General features: G+C 46.9%; 1 protein-coding gene across 16 annotated transcripts in view; it reads left to right on the top strand.

Moving 5' to 3' along the window:
• Positions 1-15,902, top strand: part of PLEKHA7 (pleckstrin homology domain containing A7) — a 232,005-nt gene that overhangs the window by 113,408 nt on the left and 102,695 nt on the right. For all 16 annotated transcript variants that reach the window (XR_015721534.1, XR_015721535.1, XM_087855330.1 and 13 more), the window contains one exon: positions 7,605-7,688. Coding sequence is in view for 10 of the 16 variants with exons in the window: in XM_087855330.1 (XP_087711456.1) it covers positions 7,605-7,688 (84 nt within the window). In the remaining 6 variants the exon portion in view is untranslated. The remainder of the gene's footprint in view (positions 1-7,604; positions 7,689-15,902) is intronic.

Raw genomic sequence — 15,902 nt, 5'->3', positions numbered from 1 at the left:
CGCCTTTGGGTGAGGAGAGCAGGGATTGACTGTCTGTTCAGGTGGTAGGTCTGGGCTTTGGCTGGATTTCGGAGTCTCTGCTTAATTGGGTGTGTGAGTGAAAGCCAGGTGTGGACAGCGTGGGAGTGGGGAAGGCCATTCCTTGGTCTGTGCCATGCTCCTCAGGGCTGCTTAGTGTCTCAGCCTCCATGTGGGAGCCTTTTTAGACCTACAGACCCTTCTCTCCCCCACTCTCTCTGGGGGAGCCTTGACAGGTTGGGCTGCTGTGATCAGAAAATGAGGTGGGTTCTGCACAGCCTGTCCCTGAAAGTGACGTGTGTTTGTGCTCAGGCTATTGAGATAAAGGAGTTCAGGTGCCTGCTCCATGGGCATTACTGTTCTGTGCTGCAGGAGATAGATGAGAAATCAGTTAGTGACGGCTCCCAGCCCTCCAGGAACTTAGGCTCTCACTGGAGGGAGGGAGAGTGGGGAGGAGAACAAACACACATGAAGTAAGTAGAGAGCAGTATAAGAGAGAGTGTATAATCAGTCACCAAATTGTAGGTTTCGTACCAAATATTCTCCCAGTTCACAAAAGGGAGATACAGGTGATGTTTGTATTATCCTCCTGTGTGTTTTTAATCACTCAGTAATTTCCTCTCGGGTGTTTGCATTCCATTCTTTGATTCTCTCTGTTGAGTGTATTAACCTCCTTTGCGGAGGTGGGAGGGGGGTGGCAGGGGAGGGCTAATTTCTCCAAATTATATTGTAGCACAGTTGGGAGAGAGCCGAGGATGAAGCGTTCTTGGCATGTTGGTGTCTCATCCTTCTTTCCTTTGTCACTAAGAGAGAAGCCACTGCACTCCGATGGCTTTATGACCCTTTAGATTCTTTTGTCTCTGTTACTTTTGCCCAGACTTCAGTAGGGTTAGCTAGCCTATTTGGACACATGGCCTCACTTTAAGGTAGAAGTCTCTTTTGTTGTTTCTCATTCATTCATTCATTCAGCAAATGTAACCAGTGCCAGACACTGGTATAAGCCTAAGGGCAGTGAAGAGACAGACAAGGTCCACGCTCTCCCAGAATACACATACTAAGGAGACTGACAACAGTCAAAACACATAAGTAAGAGAAATGACAGTCAGGGTTAAAATAGGGTGACATGATATGAAGTGACTGGGAACCTACTTCGGTGGGTGGTTGGGAAGGGCTCTGAGGTGGTGATAGTTGTGCCAAGGTCTGAATGTTAAGGAGCCAGTTATGCGAGTGTGAGGGAAAGAGCCTCCAGGTGGAAAGGCTAGCTAGTACAAAGACTGTTAAGTTGGGAAGAGCCTGATGTTCAAGGAGCGGAAAGGAGGCCAGCATGGTGGGGGAGGGAGAAGACGTCCCTTGTATTAAGAAGGTGATACAGCTGGTCGGGGGTCAAGTCACCTAGAGTCAAGCTAAGGTAAAGAGCTGGAATTTTACTCTGTGCTGTGGAGCTGTCGTAGGGTTCCAAGGAGGAACCATTTTAATAGACCCATCAGGCTTCCAGTGAGGAGAGTGGGTGGTGCAGAGGCCAGGGTGGAAGCAGAAAGAGCAGTTAGGCTGTTGCAGTATCTTTGACTGGGTGCTGGCTGTAGAACTGGAGAGTTGTCTTGGAGGTAGAGGCACCCAGGGCTTGCTAAGTGTGTGTGGAGGTTACGGTGGAGCACGGAACGGAGAGCGACTCCCAGGTTGCGGGATACTGATGCTGTTCATGGAAATAGGGAGCCTGGAGAAGGAATACTGGGTTTGGTGGGAATGGGGGGCAGGAGGCTCATTTTGTTTTTGGTCTGTTAAAATGTGGATTCCTAGTAGTCATTGCGGCGGTCAAGGCCCATGTTCAGGTTCAGCAAATACCAACTGAGTACCTTCAGTATGCCAGGCATTGTGCAAGTTTCTTTCATGTGTGTCCCTCATGTATCCTCACAACAACTCTTTGAAGGATATTATTTCTGTTCCCTGTTTGCAAATGGAAGAACTGAGGCTCAGAAAGGTGAGGTGGCTTGCTGTGGTTTGAACCCAGGTCTTCTGATGCCAGGGTTCAGGGCAAACACTGAAGTTAGTGCGGTGTCGATAGCTTTCACTTGGAGAGAGGATGGGGACCTATGTTGGCTCATCAAGGCCTGATTCCCATGATTTCTGAAGAAGGGCCTGTCAGAGGAATGGCCGTGTGCAATGAGCTGTTGAAAATCTTGACATTTCCAAAATAGTGCAAGCTCTAAAGACCATTTCAGTAAGATTCTCAGTCCCTTTAGGAAACACCACATGAACAGCGGTGACACTTTGTACTAAATGAGCCATTTTATAAAAGTGTTAAATAAAATAAAAGGAACTTGGAAATGTTGAGGGAATGTCGAGATGCTGCTTCAGCCTTTGGTTGCCACGTCTTTATTCTGTGGCCCAAGTAGGAACTGAAGAAGATAGGCAATTTCTTTTGTTCTTGGAGTTTCGGTTACCAGTTTGGGGACCTAAGTAGGAGCATTATTAGGTTACCCACAGTCCTTGGTTTTCTTGAGACACTGGGATTTAGAACAAAGACAGTAAGTGCCTTAAGAAGCCTGGAGGCAGTCCTGCACGTGGCATCACGCCTGCAAGGTGACGCTCTTGCCTTATTCGGGGAGCCGCACTGAGGAGCCCGAGGGGCCAGAGTGGCAGATGCTGCTGAGCATACCAGTGAGAAGAGCCTTGATAGAGTCCCTCCTTAGGCTTTCAGGCTGGATCCTTTTCTTACATTTTAAGCTGTTTCTTCTCTCTACAGCTGGGCCAGATAAGAGCTCATGCTGAGTGCGTGGATTTGTCCCACACTCAGCATACCAGTACCACCACTGTGAGAAAACCAGATTTATCAGGGTGCTCTGACCTCCACTCGTGAGCACCATTCCTGTAACTCCAGAACTTCTTGCTATGCCAAAAGAAATTGCTATGCTAAGTAGTTGGAACCTTTACGTTTAACTGACCAGAGTCTCACTGCTCACATTATGGTCAAAATCTGTAGGAATGGAAAATTAATCTTGCAAAAATGTTGCAAGAAACTGTAGGACTCGTTTACATCTTGACTAGTCCTGTCAGTGGTTGTAGGTGGGGCTCCTCCTTATATTAAGCTCAAATCGGTTTCCACTGCTCCCTGGTCCTCACTCTGTCCTCTTGTCACATCTCTCGTGTTTGCTGTTGGACTTCTTTAGGGCCTAACCCAAGTCCTTCCAGGCCCCGGGCTTGTGAAGACATGCTTATTTATGTGGATGGTTATGTATGGCCCGCCTTCAGGGGGATAATCCTTCCCTGCAGCCTTCTGTGCCAGGTGAGACTGGCTGCCATTGAACTTAGAGGGGCTGTTCCTAGGAGGAAGAGTAGGATCTGAAAAGAAAGCCTACCTTGTGTTTTAGCTCATTTGCCAAGTTATTTTCTCAGTAGCCTGAAGAGAGACAGAGGCCCTTGTATGGAGGAAAGAGCGTTTCTGTGCTCCCTTGAAACCGGCTACCTGGCTCCCAGCCGGGCCATCTCCATCACTACCAAGGAGCAAGGTGGCAATTCAGGTTTAAGAACAGGTATTTCAGGGGATTTGTCTGTGCCTGCTAAATGTGTCTTGAGACAAGGTGATAGGACATGAGATTCTTCATGGATTTTAGAAAAATCAGGAAATGGAGCAGGGCGGGGGCTTTTGGGCTGAGGTCGGGGACAGCAGGTAAAGTCAGAGGGCTTTGCAATCTCTGAATGGGTGTGGGGATCCAGCTTTTACTGTGCAGCCTTTGTTTGGTGAGGGTGAGCTTGGATTAGTAGAAGGAAACCAGAAAGGTGGTGGTGTGCAGGAATGTAGAAGCCGACTGCCATTGTGGGCAAGTCATCTACCCTTCCTGGGTCTCACTTTCCTCACCTCTGGTCTGGTGTGATGAAGCACAGCCTGCCGTGCTGGGTATTGGGAAGACTGAATCAAATAACCCAAGTACCTAACACTTCTTTTGCTCAGAAAGGGCTGAATCGGAAACTCTGCATGCTGGGCAAGCTTGATCAGAAATGATCGTATTTTAAGACCTCGGTATTCAGAAGGTATTATTCTGGTTTATCTCTTTTCTCAATGTATGAGCTCCCTTTCCCCCTTAATTTAGTGTTCCAGTAACATCATACAACCTTAGATCATCAGTTTCCTTATATGTAACATGGGAATAAAAATATCAGCCCTGCTTATCTCAGAGGATACTTGGGAGGGTCAGATACAGTGATGACCATGACCATACTTAAAGCTTCATGGAAACTCAGGAGATGGTAGTGGTGATACTGTAGTTAACTATTTTTTTGGCAAAAAGGGCAGCATCTATATTAGGGAAGAATGGTTGGGGAGCTCCCTCTAGATCTGATCAAAGAACAGCTATATTTTTGTCCACCTTAAAAATCTGTGTACCTTCTAACGTTAGGATGCAAACTTCATCTTAATGTCTAAACCTTTCAGCGCAGGATTCATTTACCCAAAACTCTAGGCTTGTTTAAGCTGGTACCAGCTGGGTGTGGGGAGCCCAGGAGTTGCTCTCAAGGTCATGCAGCATATATGAAGTGGTTGCTGGATCCAGCATATAGAAGATTCGCTCTTTGCACATTATCAGAGATCTCCTAGCTGACCTTGGATTAGGACCAAAGGTTGTTTGGGGGCTCCTGAGTGCCACACAGGTGTTGTCATTCAGAACTTTGGTTCTGGGCACAAAGGAAGGAGGGAGGTGCAGAGGAAGAGAGAGAGGGAGTAGCAATGGCTGGTGCTGTTTTTCTGATGCTTTGTCTTTAGGGATTTCTGGTCGTGGCCAGGAACCTGTGAGCCCCATAGACTCCTAAGGAAAGGGGACAGCAGGTTATCATGCAAAAAGAATATTGAATCTAGAAATAGAAGACCAGGATTTATGTCCCAGTCTTATCACTTAATTGGTGACGTTATCTTGAGCAAGTCACTTAGCCTCTCTGAGCCATTTCCTCATTCATAAAATGGGGGTCCGTGGTGGTAATAGCTAAGAGACATAAGGAAAGGTTTTGTAGACTGTGGAGTCCTTGAGAAGTAACAGTAGATAGTGGTGTTGTTGCTTCATTATTGTTCTGATTATGAGCAGGGCATTTTTTTTTTCCTCCAGGTGAAAATGAGGCAGGCTTAGAGTTTGTGTTTTCACAATTCCCTGCTGAATGGAAGTGACTCTCTAAAAGGAGCTGAGTATTATTAAAAAAAAAAAAAAAGAAGAAGAAGAAAGAAAGAAAAAAGAAGCTGGGTATAAATAAAGCCTAACCCTTGAACATGGTGCAAATATTTCTGGACCAGGTGTTACGGGGGCCTGCTTTTCATCCTTATCTAGATGCCTGTGCCTTAGCTCTGCTTTTTTGTGGAGGTCAGGCTGCTGTCTGCCAGGTGGAGTCCTGGGATTCCATGGGCTTGCTTCAAACCTGGATCTGGGAATGTGGAAGCTGGAGCAGTTGGGAGGGGTGAAAGTGTGGCGGGGGTGGTGCACAATCACAGGGCCAAGGAGCAGCGTGGTGTGATGGCTCTGACTGCTTCACATTTGGCTTATTAGCAGTCATGCTGCTCTAAACTCTGTGCCAGCTTCCCCCGGCCACTGGAACGCAGGACGCTGTGGCCAGGCCCCAGGGCAGAGTAAGAAAAACTTTGTAGGTGTGGAGAGTTTTTTCTTTTTTAACCTTTATACTATGCTCATTAAACCTACTAATCTCTGGGGTGGCCCTGTGCTCAGTTTGGAGATGGGGCTGATACTTTAATGCTAGCAAAATGAAGTGCTATATTGACTCGGACAGTGAAAGCATTTTAACCATCTGTATTAGGAGTCTTTAAGAAAATGACCGTGCCCTTTGATTAAGTAATTTTACCTCTGGGGCCTTAACCCAAGGAAATGATTTGAACTTCAGGAAGAGTCTGCACTAAAAGATGTATAGTGCACCTAAAATATCCAGCTTTAGATGAATGTAAATCTTTCTAGAATGTAAGCACCATGAGGTAAGGACCTCTTGTTCACTCTGTATCTCTAGCACCTAAAGCCGTGCCTGGCGCACAGATGGCCAATGAACGTTTTTTAGATGGTTATAGACAAAAAAAAAATTTACATCCATAGGATAAAACTCTTACTGGTTCCACCTGCTATCGGGAAGTAGAGCATTTCTGTGAAACCTTCTGTAAGACAGAATGATGTAAGGCAAAGCAGCGATTACTATAATTTATGTGGAAAAATTTTGAGCATCTTGGGCTTTTCTGATATCTTAGGACACGTTTTGTTAATAGATGCACAAAATAAATCGAGGCAAAACACAGTTGCTCACACACACAGGTCAAAGCTATGGCGGCTTGGTGCGGAGATGCTGGTGTAGTTCCCAGGTAGGGAGCTTGGTGGCGCCCCTCGCTGCGGGGGGTCGCATTGCCTCTGCGAGGACTCCCTGCCAGACAAACGCTGAATGCTATTTTCGCTTTTCAACTTTTTTTGTGTGAAAGTGAAAATTCTCTTCAGATTTCTTTCAGTTAGTGAAAACAGGTACTAATGTAGGTCTTTCCTAAAAACGAAGTGGCATAACGTGAACTTCCAAAAAGCAGGGGATGCATGGATCCAGCTATTTCAAATGAAGAAGTCTTTAGGACATAGGGAAATTTCTATGTGAATAGGATATGAAAAAGGCAGGAGACAGATTTCTAAATACAGCAAAATTTTAATTTTTTAGTAGAAGGGAAAAAAACCTAGGGGAGGAGAAGATACTCAGGTGTAACTGTAAGTGGTGAGATCATGGGTGACGTTTTTTCTTTTCATATTTCCTAAAATAGCTAAAAGGACTGATTTTTTGATTGGGGAAAACACTTTAATATAAATCATATTCTTTGGGGGGGGGGGAAGGACATTAGGTTAGTTTATTCATGGAGCGAACCAGCAGCCCCGAGAGCCCTCTCCTCCTTCCTTTCAAAGAACCAGGCAGCCTTTGTGAATGCACAAAACACCTACACACTTCGGTCGTGTCTGTCAGCTTGGCATGGAAGCTGATCCCTCCTAACTTCAAAAGGGCGATAGAAACTCCTCAGTGTTGAAATTGTGCCGTCATGTTGCAGAGACATGCCCATACATTTATATCCCGTCACTGCAGTGAAGGCATTTTGTAGTAGGGAGAAGAATTTTAAGAAGATAGATTTTTTTTGGGGCGGGTGGTTAATTCTTGGAATTCTTTCCCTGGTGCATGGTTTTGGGAAGCTGTTGAAAGTGCCGTCTGCTTTCCTTCATTCTTGTTTTAGCTCGTGCCGTCTTAAAGTGACTTGTTGCTGAGCAGTTCGGTCTGTCAGAGTAAGTACTTCCTGAAATGTCTCTCGACGGTGCAGTGTTCTCTTGCAGCCGAGACTTTCCTAGAATTAAAATCTCTGCGTCGTCGGTGGGCTTTGGCACCTGAGCTGGAAGTTCTTGTTTTTTAAATGCAACTGGGTCCTGACAGATTGAATGCGTCTTCGAAGAAAGGCCCGCTCGCTCTCTCACCCTGGGAGGAATCTGTGATGATCACGGATCCTCAGACGTTACTGACCTGTTGTTGTGTCTGCAAGCCTTTCCATTCCCATGGCTTCTCATTCATTATCTCTCTTTCTTTCTCTTTAGCCATAACCAACAGACCACAGCATTCAGGCATCCTGTGAGTGGGCAGTTTTCTCCAGAAAATAGCGAATTTATTCTTCAAGAAGAGTAAGTACTTCTCTGTATTCTCCTTTTCCAAGCAGAGTTTGGGAGCTTAAAGGCATTGGCTCAAAACTAAGCTTGTTGGACTATTTTCCCTCCCAGGTAGAGGGGCTTGGAGTGGGTTGGTTGATTCTAAGTGGAATGCAAGAATTTTGTTTTTCAATCTCTGGACTTCTCTCAGTGGGAGGATGTGGAAGTGTGGAGATGACACAGGTGTGTGCCATGATTGGTACTGTCAGAGCCTCTTGCTAACTCCTTTTCCCCTGAACAACCTCCCCCCTCCCCCCCAGGACCATCTAACACACTAGCCGTGCTCTAAGAGGGCCCACTCATCTGGAGCGAAATGGCTTTAAACACAGCCTCACACCAAACTGAACCAGCCTTCCAAGGAATCCTCTGGAAGAGTCCAAGGCCAGGGCTTCGAAGGGAGGAGGGCTGTGGCACCTATTGTCCCTGAACGTCTAGAGTTCTTTCTGCTTGTTTTTTCCAATGTGGGGACTGACTTTCTCCTCAGTCCGATTTCAGCAGGGCCCCTGGGGCGCTCAGACATAGGTTCTACCGCCCAGGGCTTGTCTATTTAAAAATGCATATGCAGCCCAAGCACGATGTGTTCTTCTCCCAAAAATGAAGGCAGAGACATGTATGCACGTGGCTCTCTTCCCTTCTGCTCATCTGAGACAGTTTTGTTTGAAGAAAATAATTGTTTGAGAAATTAATAGAGATGTTGACTTTTTCTCCCTTTCATATCATTTTTCCGTTCAGTCATCTAGACCAAATATGTCTGAAAATAAATGATCAGTTTATAGTTTTAGAGCATTTCCCTTCCTCAGTACTTACACTTTTAAACTTTCTATTATGGAAAGTTTCAAATCTACACAAAAAGAGAGAAAGTAATAAATCTAATATCTCCCATCTTCAACAATTTCCAAAACATGGCTGATTTTATTTCATCTATAGCTTCTCCCTCACCACCTGGATTATTTTGAAGCAAATTCCAAACACCATTTTGTTCTACAATATTTTCAGCTTAGAATCATTATCTTACAAAACTTCTAAAGCTAGAACTCTATGGGGCGCCTGGGTGGCTCAGGTGGTTGAGCAACTGCCTTGGCTCAGTTCATGATCCTAGAGTCCTGGGATCGAGTCCCGCATCGGGCTCCCTGCTCAGTGGGGAGTCTGCTTCTCCCTCTGACCCTCTCTCCTCTCATGTTCTCTCCCTCTCAAATAAATAAATGAAATATTAAAAAAAAAACTAGAAATCTGTCATGATGATACTGACATTGCTTGCCCATTTACTTTGTGCTGAGGGTTATACATGCATATCTGATGTAACACAACAATCCTGAGAAGTAGACCTTCATCACCATTTTAGAGATGAAGATACCAGGACTCAAAGAAGTAGGGTCATTTGTTCAAAGTTGCATGGCTGGAAGTAGAAAAAGCCAGGATGTCACCCCCGCTTGATCTCTTCAGTCAGGGCTAACCCTTGCCACTAGTCAGAGGCTACTTGCTAAATTCTTTTGATGCTCATGGCCCATGGGTCATGATGCCAGACGGGTTGGGGTCTGACTTTGAAAGCATCAGTACTATTAGAAAGTGGATAGGAGGTAAAGATTGCCTTGTTCTGAGACAGAACTGCTATGTAAAGATAGAGCCAGAATGTGGATTCTCCACATTCCAACTTGGAATGAGCATGTTTAAAGAATCCTGAAGGTCAGAAGCTCTTGGGAGGTCAGTGGGTTCAGCCCCCTTCCTTAGCCATCCTAGAGACACGGCTGCCTGTCATTTTTAAAGGTCTGGATGGAGACTCCATTAGAACACCTAGCTTGGGAAGTTACCAACTTTAATAAAAGCTTCTAGAGAAATGCAGACTTCCCATCACTAAACACCTTTGTCTTACACGCACCTCCTTTTCCTCGCTATTAAGACTTTGTCCCTGTCCACTTCTGAGAAGGTAGCCTCTTTTATCCTCCGAAAATATCTCTGTAGGTAATCTCAATTCCATCCAGTTTCCAAGAAAAAGATACTCCTTTTTTCCAAGTGTCACTTTTCGCCTCTAGGTCACATTTTCTGGATGTCATAAGGACTGCTTGCTTGTCTCAGGTGGTGGGTGCAATGTCTGGGTGACCAGACACATTCCTTGAAGCAGGCAGAATGTGCTTTAGGCATTGAGAGGAAAGGAGGATTCCTATGAACTGATGTGGTGGTCCCTGCATTTACTCCTTAAATACTAAGTGCCTATATTGTGACAGGGGCTGTGCCAGACTCTGCAGTTACAGCAGCAAGCAAGACAAATGTAGTCCTGTCTGCGAAGAGTTGACAGTAGAGTAGGGCAGATAAATAAACAAGAGATCACGAATGTGATAAATGTTCTTGGTAGAAAAAAGCATAGGGTTCAATGGGAGTTGATAGAAGAGGGTTCTAACCTGGCTTAGGGATTGTGGGGGGCCTCTTCACAATTGAGACCTGTCCAGTCCCAGTGCCCCGACCTAGGCAATGACCTAGAGGGGAAAGAGGGTAGAGAATGGTGGATCTATACCAGTTGAGTTAGAATGAAAAATGAGACACACCAGATGGACTCTGGAGGTACAACTAGACTTGGGAGGTAAAATTGACAGGGCTTGGTAATTGATTGGCTCTGATGGGGATGAAAGAGAGGGAAGACTTTCTTGAAGTGCCTGGCCCTAAATTGGAGGAAGGGGGATTTAGATAAGGGGAGATAAGTGTGCACGTGTGTGCATGGGTTGTTCACAGCTGAGGGAAGTGTGACCGGCCTTGGTGGGGTCAGAGGGCAAGAGGGACTGGCTTATAGCCCAGGTTTACGAGGGGAGTGAGGACATAAGGTTAAAGACGGAGTTGCAACCAGTTATCTAAATTGCTTCCTCCTGAAATACACCCCAGTTTACCCCTGGTGCAGCTCTGGATGCAGCATGATTTCACCTCATAGAAACCCAGTTTTTAAAAATGTGCCAACGAGGGGTGCCTGGGCGGCTCAGTTGGCTAAGCGTCTGCCTTTGGCTTGGGTCATGATCTCCGGGTCCTGGGATGGAGCCCCACATGGGGCTCTCTGCTCAGTGGGGAGTCTGCTTCTCCCTCTCACTCTCCCTCTGTGCGCTCTCTCCCTTCCTCCCCCTCTCTCTCATTCTCTTGCTGTTTCAAATAAATAAAATCTTAAAAAAAAATATTTGCCAACAGAGAAGACTCCTGTTTTTTCCCTTAGAGGAACTTAACTGCTGTGTAGTGTGTTACGTGTTGAGGAGAAAAGACCGAGATGGCTATTCATGTGTCCTTTACACATCAGCTCTCAGATTAATGTGGTGGGTGGAAGACTGGCTCTTTTCTTTTTCTTCTCTAAGGAGTGTCTGTTGAGGCCACGTGGACTCCTCTTGCCGGAGCCTCCAGCTGAGGTTCTTGAAGTGAATCCTTCCACAGCAGTGCTTTTCAGTGTGGTCTCTGCACCAGCATCACCTGGGAACGTCTTAGAGATGCAGATTCTAGAGCCCCTCCCCAGACCTACTAAGTCAGAGGCTCTGGAGGTAGTATTTTAAAGGCTTCAGGTGGGTCTAATTCAGGTAATAGTTTAAAAACCCCTGATTTAGACAACTTGCTATTTTCATACCTCCTAAATTACTGCTAGATTCTTCCTTTCATCCTTAAATCGGCTCCAGATACCCATCATTCCCTGGGCTGCGGTGACAATCTTAGATGATTTTTGGTCAGATAATCTTGGGCTCCTTCTTGTGTGGGGAGAAAAGCCAAACTGGGCTCCATGGTGGCTTCCTTGAGAACATTGCTGTGTGGACAGATAACACATGTATCCCACTGGTGGCGTGGGGCTTACCTGAGCTTCTTGGTGTAACAGGTGTATGCCCACCCAAAGATGACTTCCCACCTGACAAACTGGAAGCGTGGAGAAAAGAAATAATGTGAAAGCTATGATGAGTGGCTCCAGAGGACATGAGCTCTGAGTATTTTAGTTTCTGTCAGTAATACAAAATCAGCCAGGATAGGCCAGGGTCTGCTATGCTAACAACAGCATACAAAATCTCAAGACAGAAAAGAATTAAGGCTTATTTCTTGCTTTAAAAAAAAAAAGATTTATTTGAGATAGAGAAAGACAGTGTGCAGTCAGAGGGGGAGAGAAGCAGACTCCACTAAGCGAAACCTGACACGGGGCTCGAATCGCATTACCCTGCGATCATGACTTGAGCTGAAATCAAGAGTTGGATGCTTAACCAGCAGAGCCACCCAGGCGCCCTTGTTTTTCACTTTAGCTCCATGTCCATCACAGGTCATCTGAGGGATCCTGTTCCGTCATTTGTATTGAGGGGTGCTCCATCTCTGTGCTTCCGTGATGGCCAAAGCCGAGAAAAAGGGAACTTGGTGAACTGTTCACTGCCCTTTTACTCACACTTCATTGGCTAAAGCAAGTCACATTACCTCGCCTCGCTTCACGGGGCCAGGGAGGTGCGTTTCTACCATGCATCTGGGACGACTATCCAAAGTAGTTGTTGGCCAGCACTAATGACTAGATAATCCACAGTCTAGATTTATTAAGGGAAGTAGGACCTTTTGAGTCTGTCACTGACAAGCTTCTTTTGCTGCATGATTAGAGGGTTTGATTTCTCATTTCACCTTTTCTGTTACATGAACTAGTTCTTTGTCAGAACTGTCAAGGCAGGTGGGTATCAGTCAACAGGTCCTACAGCCTTGTTCCCCAGGGGACACTTCTGTACCCCCAAGCCAACAGGCCTGTGGAAATCCCACTTGGAAGAGTTAATGTAAGTTCAGGCTACGTTAATAAAAGTACAACACATAGAGAAAGGAGAATAGTTCTGTATATCATGGTGTTTGTGGACTACTCCATCCATTCATTCCAAGTTTATAGAGCATCAAGGACATGCCAAGCCCCAAATACTTTGATCTGGGGACTACGTTTCAAGAGGAATATTGAGCAAATGAGAGGAGGGGGACCATGATGGTGAGGGGTCTGGAAACACTGTCCTGTGACCTTTCACGGTTAGTCTGCAGGAGAGAAGATGAAGGAGGGTGTGCTGTAAGTCTTCAAGAGGGGCTGGCAGGCAGAAGTGGGGTCTGTTTATTGAGTGGCTGCCAAGGCAGGCATCAGGTCAATGAGTAAAAGTTCTAGGCTGCCAAATTTTAGCTCAGTTCATAACTTTCTAGGAAAAGAGATTTCCTAACATCTCTTGTTTGGGGTTCTAGAATTTTATCTTTAACATTAAATGAAGGAATCTACCTCCTAGACTAAGACTTGGCTTTTTCCATTAATAATAATATTGTTATTATTTTTACAGTGAACATTTAGAGCCCTTAGTATGTATTACCAGGTACTTTTCTAAGTGGTTTGCATATATTTATTTTTTTAAAGATTTTATTTATTTGAGAGAGGGAGAACTTGAGCAGAGGGGAGGGGCAGAGGGAGAGGGAGAAGCAGGCTCCCTGCTGAGCAGGGAACCTGACATGGGGCTTGATCCCAGGACCCCGGGGATCATGACCTGAGCTGAAGTCAGACTTTTAACCTACTGAGCTACCCAGGCACCCTAGTGATTTACATTTATGAGTTTTATTTCCACAACAGTCTTATGAGGAAGATACCCATTATGGTCATGGATACTGAGGCACAGAGAGGTTAAGAGACTTGCCAAAAGTCACATAGCTAGTAAGTAGCAGTTAGGATTTGAATCCAGGTAGTGTGGCCCCAGATGCTGTGCCTCCAAGCACTCCAATACTGCCTCTCATTAGAGTGGTCTTCGAGAGACAGTCCTCTTCCTTGGCTGTCCTTAGGTGTTAATGTGCCGACTGAGTGGGCTAGAGATTTTTATTTTATCTGCAGTAACGAAATTTGATCTAGTAACTTCATTCTTGCGTGAAAGATGCCAAGCCTCCTTGGTAGTCTTTTCTCCAGAAAGTGTTCTCCAGCTTTTCTACAGGGCCTCATTTCCAGTGATTGGGTCATTTGAGCTCCTCCTTTTCAGCCTCTTTTCCTGATTCTCCGTGATTTTCTTGAATTGGGAGCGTGCGGTTTGCCTTTGTGGCTTAAGGGGCCACACATAGGGGCCCTCCTAAAGAGATAATCTTGGCAAGAGGGACTTCCAGGCTGGGGCTGGGGCTAGGCGCGGGACCATGTTCTCCTCAGAGCGGGCTGTCCAGGAAGCCGCTGACAGACGCCTCCGCAGCTCTCTGGGAAGAGGAGAGAAAAGCATTCCGGAGCCGTGACGCTGGCAGCTGACTGACAGCAGGCTGTGTACGCTGATCCCTAGGCTCTGTCAAGCATTTGATGTTGAGGTGGGGCCTCGTTGAGAGAGACTATGTGCTCTGGAAGTTCAGAAGCCTGCTGCTGTGCTCAGAAGCCAGCTGTAAGGCACCCCAGATCTCCTACATTCCTTCACCTGAAGGGAACCCTTTCCTGGCCTGACTCTCCTGGCATCCTTGTGACGTTAGCTTGTTCCTTCCATTGGAGTCTGAGCAGCCCCCCGTTTTCTCCTTGGATTGTTTGGAAAGAACTGTAAGTTGGAATTGCCTGGAATGTCATGAGTGGTGTTTGGAGGATGCCACTTAAAAAGATATCTTGCTGAAGGTAAGAATTACCTCCCTGACCTTTGACTGCTTCAGGGGTTCATTAGGTAGAGGCAGGGCAAGACTCTCCCAGGCATATGCCGATTATGGGCCTGGGGGTAGGCTGTCTCCTGCTGCTAGGAGACGAGAGGCTGACTCCTGCTCCTCCCGCAGTTACAAGTTGGTAAAAATTTGCAGTGAGAGATGAATAGCACAGGAGGGGGGTGGGGTTCACTACAACTCTGAGCCCGGAGGAGTCTGTCCTGCTGTTCATCTGCACAGCCCGGATGGTGCGGCTGATAGAACCAGCACCTTGTCTCTCCAGCCTGGCAGTCTTGGGCTAGCTTTGCCTGTTGCATTTGGTTGCCATGGCAGCAGAAAAATGAGGAAAAATGGAAACATCTGGCAAGCAGTTGCAGGAACTTGACTGTGCAGTTCTCCTTCCTGGTCCAGGAGACGGCATTTGTGACGGTCACAGGTAGGGGGAGAGGTGGTGCTGGTGTCCGCAGCATTCAAACCCCTGGGTGTTGACTTGGCTTTGGCGTTGATGTCTCCAAGGGCACCGGCACTGGGGGCGCGGTCGTTGCCACGGAGCACTCATGTCTGGGGCTCTGTCTGTGCGGGGTGAAGATGCTGCAGTGGAGACTGCCGTGTGTGGAAGGGAAGCTGCTGCTTGCAGGCATTTTGTTTCTTCCGGGGACTTCCCCTCTGGTCCTCTCTTACCTCCCTGGCCTGGGAAGCTCCCCCGCCCCCCCCATCTGCATTAGAAAGGGCTGTTTTCTAGTGAGGGGAGTGGCTGCCTGGTAAGCCAGGGGGAGCTGAGAGGCTAGAAGAGGGCTTGCCGATGGCTGGAGTTAGCATTGTAGCATGTCTGAAATAGCACAGCAGAGATGGGACGAACAGTAGAGGTCAAGGTCTGGTTCTTCTCCAGCACAGACTGAGGCACAGGGAGTGGACAGCGGACAGCGGAAGAGACTGGTCCAAGGTCATAGAACCGAGCAGGACTCAGGCCGAGTTAGAGCAGTGCTTGGGTTTGGGGGCGGAGAGGGGAGCACATGGGGCTCACCAGGCTGTTTTCATGCCAGGTGAGGACTGCTCTTTGGGCTGGTTTCCAGCTCCTGAGGTGGGTGGGGTGGGGTGAGGAACTAGAGCCTGTGTTCCCCGAGAGGATTTGGGTTCGGGGGGAGGGGAAGGAACACAGGAAGCCATAGTCAAGTAACAAGGCCTCACTTGCTGAATGAAAACCCGTGTCAGACAGCCTCCCCCCGGGTGTTGGGAGTATACAGTGAGCGTTGGCGGTCTGTCTGTGTATCTCTTTCTCTGAGAAGAGGGGGTGTGGAGGTGTCTGCCTGCTTGGGACAAGAACTTTCTTTTATTCCTGCTTTTCACTGTGCATTGCTTTTCCCAAACCCCTTAGGTGGTGGGTGTGAGCACTTTAAAAAATTTGCTGGTGGTTAGTGAGTGTGCTTCTTCTCATGCACCCTCTTCTCATAGCGTTAATTCTGGCTGAGCTCTCTGTGTAGAATCCTTGAGGACAGAGCATGAATTTGGGGGCCTATTTTTCCAGGAATTGATGGGATACAAGCGACATCTCATGATGGCTTCTCAAGGGGGGATTCCCAATTCCCCATAGCTTTCCAACCT

The sequence above is a fragment of the Ursus americanus genome, chromosome 24 (assembly GCF_024610735.1).
Source record: "Ursus americanus isolate L20-20 chromosome 24, mUrsAme1.1.p, whole genome shotgun sequence".
Lineage (NCBI taxonomy): Eukaryota > Metazoa > Chordata > Mammalia > Carnivora > Ursidae > Ursus > Ursus americanus.
Note: the sequence above shows the minus strand (reverse complement) of the source record. Positions and strands in the feature narration are given on the sequence as shown.